At 41.1% G+C, this 21,674-nt stretch overlaps 1 protein-coding gene across 1 annotated transcript; it reads right to left on the reverse strand.

Moving 5' to 3' along the window:
- Positions 1 to 12,217: 12,217 nt before the first annotated feature.
- Positions 12,218 to 20,533, reverse strand: LOC139468959 (3-galactosyl-N-acetylglucosaminide 4-alpha-L-fucosyltransferase FUT3-like). The gene is made up of 2 exons (XM_071251102.1): positions 20,276 to 20,533; positions 12,218 to 14,142 (listed from the first exon to the last, which is right to left on the reverse strand). The coding sequence occupies exons 1-2, from the start codon at positions 20,335 to 20,337 to the stop codon at positions 12,846 to 12,848; spliced, it is 1,359 nt and encodes a 452-aa protein (XP_071107203.1). The 5' UTR covers positions 20,338 to 20,533; the 3' UTR covers positions 12,218 to 12,845.
- Positions 20,534 to 21,674: the final 1,141 nt, after the last annotated feature.

The following is a 21,674-nucleotide window of genomic DNA, read 5'->3' on the forward strand; positions in this document are numbered from 1 at the left end:
CTACCCTATTCATTATTTCCACGTAACTACCCTGTCCATTATTGTTCATGAAACTACCCTGTCCATTATTGTTCATGAAACTACCCTGTCCATTATTGTCCATGAAACTACCCTATCCATTATTGTCCATGACACTACCCTGTCCATTAATGTTCATGAAACTATCCTGTCTATCATTGACAATCACTCTACCCTATTCATTATTTCCACGTAACTACCCTGTCCATTATTGTTCATGAAACTACCCTGTTCATTATTTCCACGTAACTACCCTGTCCATTATTGTTCATGAAACTACCCTGTCCATTATTGTCCATGAAACTACCCTGTTCATTATTGTCCATGAAACTACCCTGTCCATTATTGTCCATCACACTAGCCTGTCCATTATTGTCCATCACACTAGCCTGTCCATTATTGTTCATGAAACTACCCTGTCCATTATTGTTCATGAAACTACCCTGTCCATTATTGTTCATGAAACTACCCTATCCATTATTGTCCATGACACTACCCTGTCCATTAATGTTCATGAAACTATCCTGTCTATCATTGACAATCACTCTACCCTATTCATTATTTCCATGTAACTACCCTGTCCATTATTGTTCATGAAACTACCCTGTTCATTATTTCCACGTAACTACCCTGTCCATTATTGTTCATGAAACTACCCTGTCCATTATTGTCCATGAAACTACCCTGTTCATTATTGTCCATGAAACTACCCTGTCCATGATTGTCCATCACACTAGCCTGTCCGCTATTGTCCATGACACTACCCTGTCCATTATCGTCAATGACACTGCCTTGTCCATTATGACCCATCACACTACCCTGTACATTATTGTCCATCAAGCTACCCTATCTATTATTGTTCATCACTCTACCATGTACATTAAAGTTTCCACACAGTTTGCCGTTGCTTCATGGAAATATAGTGTTGAAAAATGAACTGACGTTGAGGCCTATGCTTTGTTATAGCGTTGACTCCCCCGTGAAGATCCGGGTTAGTGAGTGAGTGAGTTGGGTTTAACACCGCTTCCGAAGTTTACCACTTCGTCACGAGTACGGATATGGTGCTGACAAACCTAGAAACATAATCGGGGCGAACCTGGATTCGAACCCATAATCATAGGTTTCTGGCGTGTCCAAGGGACGCAACTCTGCACAGCGAATCGCAGCGCCTTAGACCGGGCCACCCGTGCCCCCGAACATACGGGTTAGAATTGGTCGCCGCCACCCATGCTAGTTGTAAGAGGCGACTAACGGGTATATTTTTGTCAGGCTCGCTAACTTGTTTGATCCATGTCATCGTATCCCAATTGCGTAGATCGATGTTAAGGATGTCAATCATTGAACTGAGGCCGTCGGGGTACAATGACACGCAATCTTTTAGTTCACCTAGCTAACCATCCTATCTATATCGTTTGGGACGATTACACGAGAGGGACAAAATGCACGGATTTTACGACTGCTTCAACCAATTGAAACTGGCGATGGTGCATGTCCACAATGTTCAATGCGTGGCGCTTCGTACACGCAGTAGTGTTGTTAGAAATGTTAAGTATAATCTTCACTCGTACTTCGTAGTACTGTTATGTTAGGAGATGCTCATATACATCTGTATACACCCTGATAGTGTCACGATACACGTTTTCGGGCGGTCGGGTAGCCAAGTGGTTAAAACGTTCTCTCGTCACGCCCAAGACCAGGTCTCGACTCCCTTCATGGGTACGTTCTGCTTAGCATATTTCTGATTTCCCCCGACCTGATATTGCTAAAATATAGCGTTGTAAATTAATACTAACTCACTTACACGTTTTGAAGATACTTTAAAACTGCGAACATCGAACGACTATCATCATATCTTAAAGTATTTCTTATGACAAGAGTATCCAGGGTGATGAACGGCCTAACAGGAATCGCCATTCACGTGTAGCCCATATTACGTGTAGTAATAAATGCTTGTACAGGTGTCTGGTGAAATAAGGATCACAGATTTATAGAGATTTTTCAGTAAACTTGGTCAGCATCTATTTCTCTGTAACGCCCAAAGGTGTGTTCAGACGTAGACGTTTCCTTTATGTAAGGAAATTAGACATGACATGGCAGTTTGTCTCAGACATAATATGGACAGGTGCATATTCATTGTATTCATAAGAGATAAATACTTTTGTGTATTTAATGCATATTAAGTGTGACATATTCGCCGATAGTGGCATTATTCTGATTTATCAAGGATCAGAGTACTTTTCTTATGAATAGTATTACTTTCACCCGTTGTTTAAACCATGGAAAGTAGCAAATGCATGTTACACACGCTACGCCAAACAAGGATACGAACCCTTTATACCAACTGTGTTGTCTCGTGATGTTAAAGCCTCCGATGTACGACGTGACTAGATTATCTCCCTTATACTTCCAATGACTCGCCCAGAGCGACGCAATGATAGTCTTTCCAATCGTTCTGATGGGCTTTTTTCACGGCATGGTTTATGCAAGTTTTGCAAAACCGTTTGACGGAGGTCGAAATAAAAATAAAAACAAAATGATTAAAACAAGTTGAAAGGTGATTTCTGAAAAGAATTGTGGTGGTATAACATATTACTGAGATAGGGTGGTATAACATATTACTGAGATAGGGTGGTATAACATATTACTGAGATAGGGTGGTACAACATGTTACTGAGATAGGGTGGTATAACAAGTTACTGAAGTATGGTGGTATAACATGTTACTGAGATAGGGTGGTATAACATATCACTGAGATAGGGTGGTATAACATGTTACTGAGGTAGGGTGGTATAACAAGTTGCTGAAATAGGTTGGTATAACAAATTACTGAAATATAGTGGTATAACATATTACTGAGATAGTGTGGTATAACATGTTACTGAGGTTGGGTGGTATAACATATTACTGAGATAGTGTGGTATAACATGTTACTGAGGTTGGGTGGTATAACATGTTACTGAGGTAGGGTGGTATACCTTGTTACTGAGGTTGGGTGGTATAACATGTTACTGAGGTAGGGTGGTATACCTTGTTACTGAGGTTGGGTGGTATAACGTGTTACTGAGGTAGGGTGGTATACCTTGTTACTGAGGTTGGGTGGTATAACGTGTTACTGAGGTAGGGTGGTATACCTTGTTACTGAGGTTGGGTGGTATAACGTGTTACTGAGGTAGGGTGGTATACCTTGTTACTGAGGTTGGGTGGTATAACGTGTTACTGAGGTAGGGTGGTATACCTTGTTACTGAGGTTGGGTGGTATAACGTGTTACTGAGGTAGGGTGGTATACCTTGTTACTGAGGTTGGGTGGTATAACGTGTTACTGAGGTAGGGTGGTATACCTTGTTACTGAGGTTGGGTGGTATAACGTGTTACTGAGGTAGGGTGGTATACCTTGTTACTGAGGTTGGGTGGTATAACGTGTTACTGAGGTAGGGTGGTATACCTTGTTACTGAGGTGAGGTGATATAACATATTACTGAGATAGGGTGGTATAACAAGTTACTGAAATATAGAGGTATAACAAGTTACTGAAGTATGGTGGTATAACATGTTACTGAGATAGGGTGGTATAACATATCACTGAGATAGGGTGGTATAACATGTTACTGAGATAGGGTGGTATAACATATTACTGAGATAGGGTGGTATAACAAGTTACTGAAATATAGAGGTATAACAAGTTACTGAAGTATGGTGGTATAACATGTTACTGAGATAGGGTGGTATAACATATCACTGAGATAGGGTGGTATAACATGTTACTGAGGTAGGGTGGTATAACAAGTTGCTGAAATAGGTTGGTATAACAAATTACTGAAATATAGTGGTATAACATATTACTGAGATAGTGTGGTATAACATGTTACTGAGGTTGGGTGGTATAACATGTTACTGAGGTAGGGTGGTATAACATATTACTGAGGTAGTTGATATAACATGTTACTGAGGTAGGGTGGTATACCTTGTTACTGAGGTTGGGTGGTATAACGTGTTACTGAGGTAGGGTGGTATACCTTGTTACTGAGGTGAGGTGATATAACGTGTTGCTGAGGTAGGGTGGTATACCATTTTACTGAGGTAGGTGATATAACGTGTTACTGAGGTAGGTGGTATACCATGTTACTGAGGTAGGTGATATAACGTGTTACTGAGGTAGGGTGATATAACGTGTTACCGGGGTAGGTGATATAACGTGTTACTGAGGTAGGGTGATATACCATGTTACTGAGGTAGGTGATATAACGTGTTACTGAGGTAGGGTGGTATTCCATGTTACTGAGGTAGGTGATATAACGTGTTGCTGGGGTAGGGTGGTTTACCATTTTACTGAGGTAGGTGATATAACGTGTTACTGAGGTAGGTGGTATACCATGTTACTGAGGTAGGTGATATAACGTGTTGCTGAGGTAGGGTGGTATACCATTTTACTGAGGTAGGTGATATAACGTGTTACTGAGGTAGGGTGGTATACCATTTTACTGAGGTAGGTGATATAACGTGTTACTGAGGTAGGGTGGTATAACATGTTACTGAGGTAGGTGATATAACGTGTTACTGAGGTAGGGTGGTATACCGTGTTACTGAGGTGAGGTGATATAACGTGTTGCTGAGGTAGGGTGGTATACCATTTTACTGAGGTAGTTGATATAACGTGTTACTGAGGTAGGGTGGTATACCATGTTACTGAGGTAGGTGATATAACGTGTTACTGAGGTAGGGTGGTATACCGTGTTACTGAGGTAGGTGATATAACGTGTTGCTGAGGTAGGGTGGTATACCATTTTACTGAGGTAGGTGATATAACGTGTTACTGAGGTAGGGTGATATACCATGTTACTGAGGTAGGTGATATAACGTGTTACTGAGGTAGGTTGATATACCATGTTACTGAGGTAGGTGATATAACGTGTTACTGAGGTAGGGTGATATACCATGTTACTGAGGTAGGTGATATAACATGTTACTGAGGTAGGGTGATATACCATGTTACTGAGGTAGGGTGATATAACATGTTACTGAGGTAGGTGATATAACATGTTACTGGGGTAGGTGATATAACATGTTACTGAGGTAGGGTGGTATACCATGTTACTGAGGTAGGTGATATAACGTGTTACTGAGGTAGGGTGGTATACCATGTTACTGAGGTGAGGTGGTACAACATGTTACTGAAACAAGTGTCGGTGATCCAGGGAGATTGTCCTCACTGTTCACCTTTCTGTGTAATCTGTTCACCCTTATGTGTAACCTGTTCACCCTTATGTGTAACCTGTTAACCTTTCAGTGTAATATGTTCGCTTGTAACATGCACCGAGGCCTCCATTTTGTTTGGTTTAGCCGTTGGTCCCACCCCTGGCAATGTATATCCCGTGCTGGCGAGAACGCACTTCAATGGGGCCGCACAGGTAAATTGATGAGTATTTGCCTTTAACGCGTCAATCAGGGAAATTTGATGCCAATTACTTCTTTCCCCCAGCTCTAATGACTGAATGACTCCACGGGGGTCGTCTCAACATTATCTGGGCCATATATAACAGGAGTATTCGCAAATGCGTCAATGAGAAGGCGTAATTTGTTGCATAAGAATACATATTTTTTTAATTTTGTTTATCACAGTTTCATAAGTAATCCTTGTGTCATAGATACATAGATAAAAATATGCAGATGAATTATTCGGCCATTTCTATCTTCTTGTTCGGCAAATCTGCCGAGACTTCATTAAGAAGTGACTCCTTCAGGTCGTTTTTTATCCGGTGTATACCCTCACCCACTCCGACTTTTCTATAATCTAATCTTCAGAGACATCTTCAGAAATAAGCCAAGGCTCTGGAAACACGTGTTTAAAATAATTGAATTTGTAACCTAACACTGAAAGTAGATATTGTCTGTGTATGTATAAAAACCGGCGAAGAGCTAGCATTAATTCGCCCGTGTCAGGCTCGCTCTTTGAGGTGGGTTCTCTAGCAGAGAGGGCAGAGGTAGATTTGTAATTTGCTCGTTTACCCAGGGGCATAAACTGTTTGAAAGCAGGCCTGAAGATTGATTAGTGCAGATGCAGGCCTGAAGAAAATGATGACGAATTTGGGAAAGATGAAGCGGCTGGTGCACGAATGTTGAATCGCTCAGCATCCCCGACAGTACATCTCGTATCGGTCCAAGCTGTCATTTGTCAGTCCGAAGGGCCAGGTGCTAAAATCAGAACATTCAGACTAAATTGGTCTAAGATGAAATTGTTTTCATCTTAAAAGGGTAATTGGAAGGGCGTCCGAACAATTCGCCGATTGAAATTGTTTATTAAACATGCCATTCATTGCACACACACACATTCACAGGAGGTGCTCCATCTCGGTCCAGAGGAATTAATCGGGGTCGAAGTACTCGCCTTTTAGAAAATTAATAGCCATTAGATTTAAAAAGCAAAGGATAAATGTAGAGGAACCTGTTGTTGAAGTATCGTTTAATTTATGATACTTTACTGTTATATATGGGTGTTAGTTAGTTGATAAGTTCCAAGAAAGGGTATACATATTTCTTGTCCTTTATGTGGAGTGATTCAAATGCTAATGCTCACTTTAAAGTTTTATAGGGCCAGTCTGAGGTTATTTACAACAGGGTTACAGATTGCCGTGGGAAGTGGGTGTTGTGTATGAGGTTTTACTATGTAAGTGGGTGTTGTGTATGAGGTTTTACTATGTAAGTGGGTGTTGTGTATGAGGTTTTACTATGTAAGTGGGTGTTGTGTATGAGGTTTTACTATGTAAGTGGGTGTTGTGTTTCAAGTTTTACTGTGTAAGTGGGTGTTGTGTATGAGGTTTTACTATGTAAGTGGGTGTTGTGTATGAGGTTTTACTATGAAAGTGGGTGTTGTGTATGAGGTTTTACTGTGTAAGTGGGTGTTGTGTATGAGGTTTTACTGTGTAAGTGGGTGTTGTGTATGAGGTTTTACTGTGTAAGTGGATGTTGTGTATGAGGTTTTACTATGAAAGTGGGTGTTGTGTATGAGGTTTTACTGTGTAATTGGATGTAGTGTATGAGGTTTTACTATGTAAGTGGGTGTTGTGTATGAGGTTTTACTATGTAAGTGGGTGTCGTGTTTCAAGTTTTACTATGTAAGTGGATGTTGTGTATGAGGTTTTACTATGTAAGTGGGTGTTGTGTATGAGGTTTTACTATGTAGTTCAAGTATCAAGACACAAATTTCATACCAATGTAAATAGCGTTCTGGACAAACAGTGCTGTTTATATGTGTTCAATGATCCACACAAGACGTGGAAGCTGGGCTGGTGTTCCAGTGTATCGTGTGTTGGATTACAGTCACTGATACCAGTTTCGTGAACTTTTCATAGATTCTAAACGTTTCCGCTGGGGGATGCATACCCCCGACGCAGGGCAATACGCGACACGTTATAAAACCATTTAGACGTAGTCACGACGCTATGAATTCTCACGTCAGAATATGATAGCTTTTACGGGTAGAATGTGGTTGGTGATATGTTTGTTTGTTTCCAGCTATATGACGGTCGTAGGTGTTGTTTGTAGAGTGTGGTACCTATTACGGGTAAAATGTGGCAGCTGTTACGGTAGAATGTGGCAACTGTTAAATTGTGGTGACTGTGGCAGCTGTTGTAGGCTGATTGTTGGAGTTGTTTTCTGGAGAATGCGGCGGCTGTTGTAGGTGGAATGTTGTAGCAATTACGGGTAGATTTTGGCAGCCCTTATGGGTAGACTGGTCTAGCTGTTACGGGTAGATTTGGGCAGCTCTTGTGGGTAGACTGGTCTAGCTATTACGGGTAGATTTTGACATCTCTTGACGGTAGACTGGTCTAGCAATGACGGGTAGATTTTGGCAGTTAATCTTGGTAGAACGTGGCAGTTGTTATAGGTAGAATAAGGCAGTTAGAAGACGCGTAAGCAACTTTCAGCTACGTCGGTGGACGACAGATATGAAAAGGGGTGGGGCAGAGGGCTGCATGTAAGAATAAAGTATATATGTATAGTGTTTAGTAGGCACTCAGGCGTGTTGACATTGGATGAATTGTGGATTGATATCCCCGAGTAAATACAAGCCCTGAACTGATTGCTCAAATTATTTTTTCTGGTAGCAGACTGTTGTTTAAAGAAGAAAAAATGTTTGAAAAAAACCCCGCCTCTATATAGACATTAAATACAATAGAGAATCTCATAAAAGACTCCTTTGATTTTTGATATGCCAACATGACTCCACGCGTGTCAATTGAAGCAGAGAAGAGTTTTGTTAACTTCTATTTTGAGAGATATATTTGTTATCAAAAGACGCGAGAGTTTTTTTTCTTCAAAATCAGTCCTTATTATTTATTACAATAATGTTTTAAAATCATGGGTCTATTTGATATTTGAGACCATGCAAATCGTTTGCAGCGAATCAAAGCACATGACAATTTAATTCTTGGAAACTTTTGAATACTTTGAGTTCGAGGAACATGTTATGCTTGTGGCGGATTAAACCGGCTGAGCTAGAGTGATGACAATGCAGCAGCTTCACAATAAACTACGAAATAAATATTTTTGGAAAAAAGTTGTTTCCCCTTTGGAGCGGGGGATATTGGAACGGAGTTCGTCCGTTCGTCCGTCCGTCCGTCCATCCGCCCAGTTCTCAAAGGGGACACATTTTCTCAAAAACTTTTTAAGTCAGAGAAATGAAACTTTGCACTATGGTGTTACTGGTCATGATCTCAAATGAGTCCGAAAATTGACGTCGTAAATTTAATTTTTACATGGTTATGGCCCTTGCTCCGTGATATTCAACTTAGTGCATACTACGTGAAATGGGGACAAGCTTTCTCAGAAACTACTGGAGCTACAAGAATGCTTATCTATGAGATACTTGTCAAGACTTTGTTCGAAAATTGGTCCCGTCAATAATATTTTTTATTTTACAGAGTTATGGCCCTTGCCCCGTGTTTTTCAACTTAGGGCATAGTGTGTACAATGGGAACATGTTTTCTCAGAAACTACTGAAACTACAAGAATGATGAACGTTTGCACGCTTATCTTGGAGATTCTTGTCAAGGCTGAGTTCGAAAATTCGTCCCGTCAATTAATTGTTTACAGCGTTACGGCCTTCGACCCATGTTATTTGTGGAATTGGGCAAGTTTCCTCAGAAACAACTGAAGTTAGCTTATCTAAGAGATATTTTTCAAGACTGAATTATTTTATCCAGAGAAAGGGCCTTTTGTGTGTATTAATGTCACGCTATATATCTCTTCTTCAGGCTTATGTGGCTCTTTTGTATAGTTTATGTTCCCTATCATATGAACAAACTTCTAATGTGCCTCATGGCGGGGAATAGTGATAACGCTGCTTTCTTGTTTCGCATTAATATGGTGCGAACTCGCTTTTTTAGATGCTATTTTGCCTTAATAAAGAGTAAAATCGCTTTTTAAATTGCTATTTCGCCGTAATATGGAGTACAATCGCTTATTTTGAAGGATGAGACGAGATAAAGGTCGACATATTTTGTGAGATGTGCAAAAGTTCTGTAAATCGTGTTTATACAATGAGGATTTAATCATTTTTTCCATTCAACATTTAATTTATTACAACAAACGGTAAGACTAAAACGTGTTAAAAAATGTTTATAGGATTTTATTTTTTTATTAAAATATGAACATGAGTAAGTTTTTGACCTAGGCAATGATGTAAATTAACGAGCAAAAGAACGTTTACACCCATGTTTGATGGTGGCTGAAAAAGAAACAAACAGACATTGTTATTCGAGGAGGATGTATTTGATACGGGTATCATACATGTGTTTTGACTCTATAGTTTTGAAGGGTTTCGGCGACTGTTTTCAGCCCAGTAACGTTTTGATAGTTCTGTTTTGGTCAATTCCAATTTTTAAGTGTTTGTTTTGGTTTGCGTGGCAGTTTAGGTAAAGATAACACTAACTTGTGGTGAAACGTCCACTGACTTCGGATTAGTTCGATTTTCACTCATTTTACTTCTGTGCTTTATATTCATGGTAGATTAGAGCCCAACTCACCCAGCTTGTCATGAGACTAAAATGAGATCTTGTATTGTATCTAGTACAATATCAGATATGTCTGAGTAAACTCTCTGGAAATGGTTCTACAATACTCTGATATTGCAACATACTGATACCATTACACAAGAATAAGTGAGTGTGTTGGGTTTAACGCCTCTTTGAATAGTATTCCAGTTATATCACGGTGTGTCAGCTTAATGTGGGAGGAAAGCCCGAAGCGATGCAGGTCTCAGACGTTTACCACTTTGGTGAAACCGACGAGCACGGGAGACATGGTTGACTGTGTGTTTAGTTTCTTTTTCTGCTCACGACCAATTCGCCTTGAGCAGACCCGATTTACAGTCACTATAGTACAGTTGCAATGTTGGTCGCTGCGGCGCAAAACAACATTCTGCCAGCATGTCACGACACGTCGTCCGGTATGAGTGAGTGATCGAGTGAGTGAGTGGGTGAGTGAGTGTTCCTGTACGCCGCCGTTAGCAATATCCCCGTAATAACACAACATGGGATTCTAGAAATGGGCTTCACAAAATTTACCCAAGTAGGGAATCGAACCCGGGTCTTTCGGCGTGACGAGCTGACGCTTTAACCACTTGGCTACCCGACTGCCTCTTTATTAAGTTTGACATTTGGCACAGATTTATGTGTTAAACCTTTTGAGCTAATAAGTCAATAAAACTGAAAAATATTCCAGGATGTGCACGCTGTAGTGATAAATATATCATTGTTGAAAACAACTGTGATGCAGAGACCGTTACCCCTCATGGAAGAATGGATACTATGGAATCTTCATCTTGACTTTATAGACTCAGATGGGATACAGAGAAATTTTAAAGCTATGGAACCATTTACTTTGATATAAGCATCGAAGTTGTTACGCGTTTTATGTCATGATTAGCTTATTATGGTACTGAATGATATGACCAAGATCTATTTGATGATAACGAGGTTATTTTGTTATGATTTATATAAATATTATTCATCTTTCATTATTTAGTTCATTATCGGAATTACTGTGATGGGGAAATGATAGCAAAGAATGTGGCTATATGTAATCAAGGGATAAAAATATGTATGATGATATGGCATTATATCAGATGGTTAGTCTTTTCGAGTGTCCCAGTTTAAAATAAAAAGATTTTTGTTTAAAAGTTTGAAAATTTAAAGTCTACTATAGGATATAACATTTTGCACTCAGCATCACTTTGGTCCCCCTAGCATGGGGAGTTCGGATTAAAGAAGGTCCGTACCAGGCATTTGACTTGGTTGACTACATGTCATCGTTGCTTGTAATATCAATCACTTGATCGTCTGGTCCAGACTCGATTATGTGCAAAATGCCATCATATAGCTGGAATATTGCCGAGTGCGGCGTAAAACAACAACTAACCATCTCATTACGCATTCTTATTCCAAGTTTAAATTCATTACTTGCACATTGAGAGATTATAACGAGGCTTTGTTTTTGGGCATCGCGTCTTTAAAGTATTAATAAGTAGTCACTCTTGTGGAACAATGAGTGACACACCGTTACAATCTTATTTCGTTTACAGAGAACTATTATATGCAGTGACTTTAAACATTAAATGAATCTTTGCAGCTGTCCATGTTTTATCGTTGTTAAAATGATTTTGTTTAATCTAAGATTAAAGCGGCCCATTTCAAGCAAACTGTCAAATAAATAGCCCAGTTGATTTGTGTAATTATGTAAATCGTTTCAATGTAATTTGCCTAAGTGAAATCATCCATTTATTAGATTGCCTCCGGCCTCCGAGAAATAACCTCGTTCCACACAGCGACTCAAGCATATGCAGTACTGTGTTCAGGAAAAGCAAATAAATTTTTCAGTTTTGTTTCTTTTTAAATTTGGCACAGGCCCTTTTGGTAAGAACCTTCATGCATAACCCCCAGATCGTAAAAAAGTGGAATTAAGCCTCTGTTCTCCCCGCAGCAAATGGGTACCAGGTAGGATGCGATGGAAATGTGAATTCAAACGTTCTCGCTTCTCAACAAAACGGACAGCTTGTGTTGTATACATGTCATGGAGCTCCGAATGCAATGCTCACTGATCCATTTACCGTGTGAGACTGTCATGCTCTTGCGACTATTGTTGTTATTATTATTGCTGACGACTTTGATCAAACACAAACATGTTACTGAAAGACAGGTTTTATTGCAAATCTAGAAACATTAACATCTACTTTCACTTCAGTTTGTTTTACCATGACAGATGATCCTGCATCTTTCCAGCTGGTCTCTAGAGTCTAGTGTCTATTGTCTTGTGAGTAGTGTCTATGGTCTGGTGTCTACTGACTTTCTACACTGACCACCCCAATCCCCTATCCCCATGCGTGAACACTGTTGAGGAGAGGGTCCTCTGTCGGTCTAATTGAAAAAACGTCGTACAGAGTCTGTGTCTGTGCTTCCACCATCCTTTAGGCCTGGCTTACTACGTGACTTAAAGGTGTGCATCCGACGCAGACACCCAATCACCCTCAACTCACCCCCCTGACGATTCTCTGCCCCCAACCGCAAGCTCCATTTGTCAGACACCTCATGACACAACCTGCGTCAGTCCCTCTATCATGTACTCTTGTTATGATCAAATCTAAACTTGGACTGTGCCCTACTCCCTCCACACACACACGCACGCACGCACGATCGCACGCACGCACGCACGCACGCACGCACGCACGCACGCACGCACACACGCACACACACACACATACACACACACACTCCCCCTAGCCCATACCTGTTTTTCAAAAGTTCCGTCTCTAGAGACATATATAGTTTATAATTTAATGTAGATAGGGTTTTTGTGGAGTCTCGCAGGTATCAAACCAGTTTGTTATACTTGGATACGACTTCCGGTATCGGTCCAACTGATGCAACCTGGCGCAGATAGTGCACTCCCCCAAACCCCTCCCCCACACCCTGTACTGCGCGCGCCGCTTCAGGTACCCCAGGTATATTGCTGGGTTCTGTTCCAGGTATTTTAGATGCTTAGCCAGGTCACGTGGCGACCGGAAGTCGGCTGTGTTGAGAAACAAGTTTTTGGGGTAAATTTCGGCATAGTTCGCTTTGCCTCTCACAATAGGCACAATATTGTATGAAAACGTCTTAAATAATTTCTCTGTCACATAGTCTTGGCAAAACAAACTTTCGAAGGATAGGTAAAACCTATACCGGTCATAACATCGACTGAGTTGGTTTCCTCCATCGTCTTCCATACATATAGGCTTGCCACACCTTCCCACGATATCCACATGAATGTACTTCTGGAGTTCCTCCACGTAGTACTCCCGCCGACTCCCCGAGTGACAGTTACTCACGAACCACAACACAGAGTGGGTCTTCCTCTTCATGACGTCATCCCAGTTATACGCGACCACGTCCTTCGGTTTCTTCAAAGCCAGGTCTCCATACGAGGCAACGAAGTCCGAGTTGCGCTGGTAGGTCAATGTCCAGTTGAAGACGGTGTCCCAGTCGCCGCCGGGAAATCGGGACGCGTAGTTCGCCCATGGTTCTTTCGCGAAGAAGATCCACACCTGGTTCTGGCTAGTTCTGACTGGTTTTTCCTTGACTCTGTTCCTGGATAGAAGGAATGCATCCACAAGGATTGCGTCTGCTTCTGCGAGTCTGGTTTTATTGCTGCTTGTGATACACTGATATCCACCACATGATATCACCCTCGGAGGCCTGTGCTTACGGTAGCTAGGGATCATATGCCATACTATTAATTTGGGTTCGCTGTCCTTTTTCTCGAGGTAAAGTGAAGGATTTTGTTCTAGTTTTCGTAATTTAGGGCTGTTCTTCTGTACGCTTAGGCGGTCATGCTGAATACGTATGTTCTCTTTAATTCCAACCTCCGTGTCATTCTTCCTTTTCTCTTTGGCCCATATCTTGAGGAACTGTGGAGTGTTGTGAAGCTGTGGAGTTTGGATTGGTTTGGGGGCATAACTTCTGTCCTTGAACCCCGAGTGCAAGACTTTTGCTGGCGTTATTGGCGGAAGTTGTGGGTAGAACCACAGATAGCGGGACACAACCAACAGTGACAGCGATGCTACTGTTATCAGTAGTGCGGTCTTCACAAACCTGCAATAGATGGAGATAAGTTAATGTGTGAGTGAGTTAGTTTGGTTTAAGGCCGCTGTGAACAACATTTCAGATATATCACAGCGTGGTCTTGGTGAAATGCTCGAAGTGTTTCAGGTCTTAGACGTGTATCACTTTATTGAAAGGCCCCTGGGACGGCTATGGTGCAGACAAACCTAGAAACATAATCAGGGCGAATCTGGGATACAAACCCATGACCATTGGTTTCTGGCACAAGACCCCGCCCCTGGCGATACTTCAATTGGCAACCAATCAGTATATGTTAAACATATTATGAATAGTGATATCTGAACTCAATTTAACAAGACAATAATATTCCTCGAGTACCAGGCATAGGTTGCATGGAAATGATTATGATTCTGTGTCCACGTGGGACAAACAGGAAACTGTGCTGGAAGATCTTTGTTTCGTTTGTTTAACGTCGCACTTAGCAATATTGCAGCTATATGACGGCGGTTTTAGACAAGACAATCCAGTGACTGACATCATGATCCATACAATTGGGATATGATGACATGCATCAACCAAGTCAGCGAGCATGACCACCCGATTCCGTAGACGAACGGTATCAACCGCGTACAAGATAACTAGAAGTCGATACAGTATCAGGTTATCAGTGAAAGAATTAAGTTGTTTTCCACCACAGTTTTTTTTTGTCCAAGATGAAATCAAGTCATTCAGAAATATTGAAAAGAGAAGTTGAGGACACATTCTCACCTTGCCTAACCCCAGACAGACATGAGCAGAAATCTGAGTCATCGTTTTGTACCATAGCACAGATATAATATCTTTGTACATGTTTTGTATGTAGGAAATGTGTTCCCTTTCACGCCAGTATTTCTCGACTTGCGACAACGTAGGGAAGTGGGGGGTATTGGTTCATGCGAAGCGGGGGACACTATCTAATACATGGTGGGCGGATCCCTGGATCTCGCCTTCAATCACACAAGTAATAGAATGAACCATAAAACGACGACGCACGTCAGGATTGCGGGCAGATCAACAAGATTCGTTCTTGTTACACATCAAGGATCCAATTCATCTGTCGAAAACTGTTTGTGTCTTTTGGCGTGGTATATCCACAATGAACGAGAATGTGTCATATTTACAAACACATATATACCGGCTGGGTGTGTCTGTGTCTGTATCGACACAGTGTATTCACGCTTGGTGTGACAGATTGAAATTGAACATTTTGATAGCGTGAGCAGTGATTATGGACGGTAAATTAGACCAACTCTGTAATAAGACCCAACTTGCCCTTAGTCTAGTGACGGTGTATGTTCAAGGGTAAATTGATCTAATACGAAATTGTAATGCTTAATCATTCTATATGTATAATGAGATACAGTTAAAAACGGATTACGATTTCTAACATATCTACGTGTATTGATGAACAAATTAAATTATTACAACAAACTATTATTCAAAAGAGTTAGAGGACTAAAAGAAATATCGACTCTTGAGGATCTCTTATCACCAACCTGTTTCTGTATGGTCCAATAGTAATAGGGCATACTGTTGGAATATACATTATAAAACGTAGTAAGAAAAGAGAATTTCTTTTAAATCTATGACAAAGTTTGTATTTCTAAGCTGATCCCGATTTTAAAGGTGTACATTGTAAAGCTTCTGTGTTGGGTTCGACATTAGGAAACTCCCCAAATGCCCAGTGAAGATGGAGTTTGTTATCGCCTGTGTCCCTGACACTGATGGGGCCCCTCGGTTACATATGCTTAGACCCGTGAAGATTCCGGGGTAGAATAGCTCTTCAGCAACCCATGCTTGTCGTAAAAGGCGACTAACGGGATCGGGTGGTCAGGCTCGCGTGGATCGATGCTCATGATATCAATCACTGGATTGTCTGGTCCAGACTCGATTATTTCTCGCGTGGGTCGATGCTCATGATATCAATCACTGGATGTTCTGGTCCAGACTCGATTATTTACAGACCGCCGTCATATAGCTGTAATATTGCTGAGTGCGGCGTTAAACAACAAACCAACCAACCAAGCAACAACATATGATTAGTGTGCAACTTGCTCCGACACAATGGTTGAGTATATATTCCAGCTATATCACGGCGAGGCACACCAGAAATGGGATTCACACATTTTACCCATGTAGGGAATCGAACCGGAATCGACGAGCAAACACTTTAACCACTAGGCAACCCCACCGCCCCCAGACACAATGAAAAAAGGATGGGAAACAAATGTTGAATGTTAAGGAGGGGACGATAACTCCCAACACGTAAAATCATAAACAGGCGGATTGCGGAAGTTTCTAATTGTCACACGAGTGTAATTACCACATGTAATCTCCTTGAATGCACCATACGTAAATGGCAAACGCCAAAACAATCAAACCTGGTTCATTAATGATCATGAACTAACACTCAAAAATGTACACACACATTTAACTTTAATCACCACACAGATATTTTCGCTTGAGGGTTGAACATATTAAACATTGTGTTGTTTTGGCCACACTGAACGGAAATTCTATACTCCTGTGTTAAAACTGTTTCTTCTGCAGCGTTTGTTTTGGGGTCATTGCGTGGATATGGATACATTAGGAAACATTCCTGCCATACATCGAATGGCTATCTATATTAGCTCCAGGTTACAGGTTCGCGCCGTAGTCATATATACAGTATAGATAATCAAACCGAATCTTAGCCTGACAAGATAATGCATCAACTGATATATACTGCAGCGTTAGAAATTGGCACTAGTCCTGTAGTCCTTACCAAACTGCCCAATAGTAAAAGTATCCTAAGGACTAGTAGAAATTGGCCCACTTTAAGGGTTCCGCTATATGTTATCATTGTAAGGACTAGTGGACAAAAACTGTTAGTTTCTAACCCTGCTATTATAGGCTAGCCGACGAGGGCCCCTGTACAACCATCACTCGTTCCCGAGAGTTTTACTTTGATATTGCTTGATATTTGTTGAAAAACACAACGATTGTTTATTTGACTCTTGTTTACAGCTTAATAGACAATATGGGAAATATGTCACGTGATACTTGGAGGTTATCACGCGAGTGTGTTTGGGGAAGGTAACTATCTTGTATTAGGACTAAATATTGTATTTAGCGAGTCATGGTCAGCATAGTGTTTATTCCCAATACAGGATATTTACCATCTCCAAACACACAAGCGTGATAACCTCTTTATCATATAATGCCATTCTTCAATTCTGCGCTCGAAAACTCTCTTCCCATCTCCCACAAACATTATCTAAACGTTGCAAAGTTTCCTGGAATGTGCGCATTAATGTATATTACGTCAGAAGGTAAGTCAACAGTCAAGATAGTTCCATCTGAAACCTGTTTCTTATACAGTAGAGTAACTATATACAGGCAAAACAACAATTGCCTACACATTTGTTTCTACTTACCTTTCGCGGCAATCCATCGATCTGTCCGATAGAGTAACTGCCCTTTATCAAAGGGAAGCTACTCCCACCCTAGTCTATGAAACATCACGTTTGTTTAGAGTCTGCCTGTCCGGTCAAAACGTTACGAAGTGCAGTCAGATGTACACACGTACAGAAGGTAACAATTCGTACATATTTCGGCCAAATCCAACTTTTTTAATTTGGGTAAAGGTTCCAAGCCGCAGAGGTCTACAAGCAAAGATATGGAAACTGCTACTGGCGCTAGGCTAGACTTAGTGTCCTCGTTAATTTGTTTCGCAATTTATATCTACAAAGATGCCAAAACTTAAATGCCTTAGCTGCGTTACAGTTAGACACTGAGGTTCAGTATATCAGACTATTCTTTTGATAATGGCAGCAATTATCCGAGTAGTTTATCCAGATTCCCTATCGCCGATTGACAAGGGCCATGTTTGTTTGTAAACACCGAAAGTAGTCCCTACGTGACCTTTGATATTTGCACGTGACCCCAACAGATATCTTTTTTTATCCGTTGGCTATATCCTGCCGACTTACCGATTATATAATAAAAACGCTTTACCAGCTTTATGTACAAGGCAAGGCTTCACATCTAGGCCTAAAACATAGTTTGGGCGGTGGGGCAGCCTAGTAGTTAAAGCGTTAGCTTGTCACACCGAAGGCCCGGGTTCGATTCCCAAAATGGGTAAAATGTGTGAAGAACCTTTCTGGTGTCCCCCGACGTGATATTGCCGGGATATTGCGAAAAGCGGCGTAAAACCACTCACTCATAAGGCATAGTTCATATGTCACCACGTGACCTGGTGTTATGATGACACACAGTATACTTTTTCCTGTTTGACCCTGTTTTTCAATTCGGATATTGAAACAATGCAATGTGTTTAATTGTGATTCTGGGCCATTTAGTCGCACGCCATGCCACCCACAAAGCAAAATAGTGATAGAGTATGCGTCAAGAGCACTGACAGGAGCTGAAGAGAACTATTCCGCTACAGACAGAGAGTGTTTTGGCATTGTGTGGGCGCTGTACAAGTTTTTGTTTACCTTGAGGGGAACCAGTTTACAGTTATTCCAGTTTACATCGTTTGAGTTTACCGGCGACTTGAGTCTAAGCTGACATCAGTAAGGACAGTTTCGACAGATCATCATACAGGTAGCTAAGTCAATTATGTTATAAAAAACAGTCTGCTTTTATAGTGAAAATGATATGTCAGGGTGCATGAAAATAAGATACGTGGATGCATGGATCGCAATCGATGTGCATAAAAGATTCATTAAAAACTAATACAAGGCATTAAGATGTCTTTTTGGCCGTCTGTCTGACTGTCGTACTCTGTACAGTACGTGTTAAACGTGTTGGAGTGTTCAGGTTCCATTGTTATATCACAATGACTCTTATATATGACACGCCTATGACACACGGAGAAAGATCTAAAGTCAATATTTTACTTTAATTTAAATAAGATGGAAATACAGTGAATGAGTATGGTTTTACGCCGCATTTAGCAATATTCCAGCACTCTCACGGCGGGGGACACAAGAAATAGGCTTCACATATTGTATCCATGTTGGTACTCGAACCCGTGTCTTCGGCGTGACGAACGAACGCGTTAGCCACTAGGCTACCCCACCGCCCACATAGAAATTGAAGTATATGTGGCTAATGCAGACGCCAATATGTTTACCCGATTGACCTCAATTCACTCACTCCAACCTTATGACACATTGGTCTGGAAACTTACATGCTATTATTGAGAAACAAACGTGAGTGATTGGCTGGGGTTTAACGCTGATTTGAACATTTTTTCAGTTTTATCATGGCGTGTTAGTTTAATATTGGTTGAAAGCCACAGTTTATATATTTCCTTAACGTTTACCACTTTGGTGAAACCCATCAGTACTCACTCACTCACTCTCTCACTCACATACACTCTCTCTCTCTCCCTCACTCACACACGCACTCACTCACTCACTCTCCCACTCACTCTCCCACTCACCCACCACTCACTCACTCACTTTTCCAAACAAACTTCCATTATAGCTATAAACAGTTGAACACATTTCTACAATCTGTTGAAAACATTTGATCATATCGACCTTTAAAACCAACACACAGTTCACAGTCAACTGGTTGTGTTGATTCATGGGTCAAATTAAATCTTATCAACCAAGGACAACATGTTCGACTTTGACCGCTCATGTCCGGGGCAGTTGGTATAATTCCCGTTATGTAAGTGAATCTCCCAAGAATGCCCTATGTTTATAACGTGTGGAGTTAAATACTTAACCACACTAAACATGGCGGCAACGACCATACATAAAACTCGTTCGACAGTGCATAGCAGGAGCTATCAGAGCATGTTACGGCACGCCCAAACAAGACTTGCTGCCAGTCGTTTAACACAAAGGCAAAAGTTAACTCCTAATTAAAGTTTGTTACATACGCTTAACGTCGCTACAGTGACAGCACGAAGTTAATGCTAACACCAGTAGAAATATGCATGAAGTAGGACGATCGGAAACACTGACTGACTGCCACCCAAACTGTCACCCCCTTCAATATATCAATAATCGAACCGTTAAACTGATCAATAGCATTTGAAAAGATTAGTGTCAACAAGACACAACAAAATAGTTGTACAAGTTAGTACAATAGTCGTCAGTAAGGTTTTTAGTTTAAAAGAACTTACCGAAGCCCGTACATCCAGTAATTACATCTTCTCGCTTTGGCCATCACCCACACTCTCAGCATATCGGTTCCCCCTTTCACGCTAGGGTGTTTTCTTTAGGAAAAGCAGGTCACCCCAACATGTACGCGGAGGGGGGGGGACGATTTTGAACAGACCCACAGACAGGCCAAGTTGCTCCTGTATCGTGAATATATATTAGAATTAGTCCATTCTGCTCTATATCCGTGCTGTGTTGTTGCTGTATAGGGCATATTGTACTCGTGTCTATTGGTATATAAAAAGGGTCCCGTCAAAGTTATTGCAACGCTTGACTAACTTCCTCCTATGGGCTGACTGTATTGCCTTATATTGGGGCATAACCGATGCATATACCACCATACTATTACATTGTTCATTCGAGCATAACATCCCTTTAACACATAGGATATGTCTCAAAGAGACTGCATCATTATCATGGGCTTTTTTTGGCAGCATGTCAAACGGGAGTGACATTTATCATAACCACGTTGGGTTAATTTACACGTTAAGTTGTAAATTAATTTGTCGGAATTTTTTTTTGTTTAAATGAAACGAGGATATCCATGTAATATTTCTTAGGTTGGCTGACATGCACTTACACATGGACTAAACAAACTATTTGGATCTGGGGAAGGCAATTATGAGTTATGCCCCTTCGCCATACCAGGATAAACTGGTCGAGGTAGAATCTTTGTTTCGCTTCTATTATGCTCGTCGGTCCGTCTAAACGTGTACCTCATTTTAAAAACATTGTTCAAATTTGCATTTAACCCAACCCACTCACTCACACTGTAAAAATGTGTTAAGATTCTAAACACAAACCTAGGAGCGTACCCCGCCCAATCATTTAGGATGTTTAACAGTTAAACATGTTTAGGATGTAAATGTGGGAAAGACCCGTACCCGTACTCCACCAGCCACACACACACCCCTACCTACCCCCCCCCCCCTACTGTGCAACGCCTTCTCCGTTCAAATGTTTGTCCCACGGAAGCGACGGGCCGTAACTGTCGTTCGGAATACCTCGTGTAAGCGTTTTCGAGGTTGCATAATGAGAAAACACATTCCGACTGTCACTTTCATGACCTGGTAAGCGACGCTTTGATTGGTTGGATGAAAGGTCGTTCTGACGTGACCCGTAATGGGATGTCCTAAGATCTTTGTTTAGCGTCAACAAAGCGTTAAAGTAGAGTCAATTATACGATGCCGACAATATCAAAAGATCCAACATGTTCGTGACAGCATTGTCCCGAACTACACAACACTAACATCTCGAGTCAAGCAACATACTTAAAGGGAGACTAGACTCGGGCCACTTGGCAGTCCCAGCTAATTTGATCGCTCAAGACTCTAAATTGTCTGTTCACTCATATTTGTGGAT

The sequence above is a fragment of the Haliotis cracherodii genome, unplaced genomic scaffold, assembly GCF_022045235.1.
Source record: "Haliotis cracherodii isolate W230 unplaced genomic scaffold, xgHalCrac1.p SCAF_2, whole genome shotgun sequence".
Classification (NCBI taxonomy): Eukaryota; Metazoa; Mollusca; class Gastropoda; order Lepetellida; family Haliotidae; genus Haliotis; species Haliotis cracherodii.

Bases quoted from the DNA above. Each gene is read 5' to 3' on its own strand.
- LOC139468959 (XM_071251102.1), bottom strand. From the start codon at position 20,337: ATGCTGAGAGTGTGGGTGATGGCCAAAGCGAGAAGATGTAATTACTGG. The intron at 14,143-20,275 runs GTAAGTTCTTTT...CATCTATTGCAG, and splicing joins TACTGGATGTACGGGCTTCG to GTTTGTGAAGACCGCACTAC.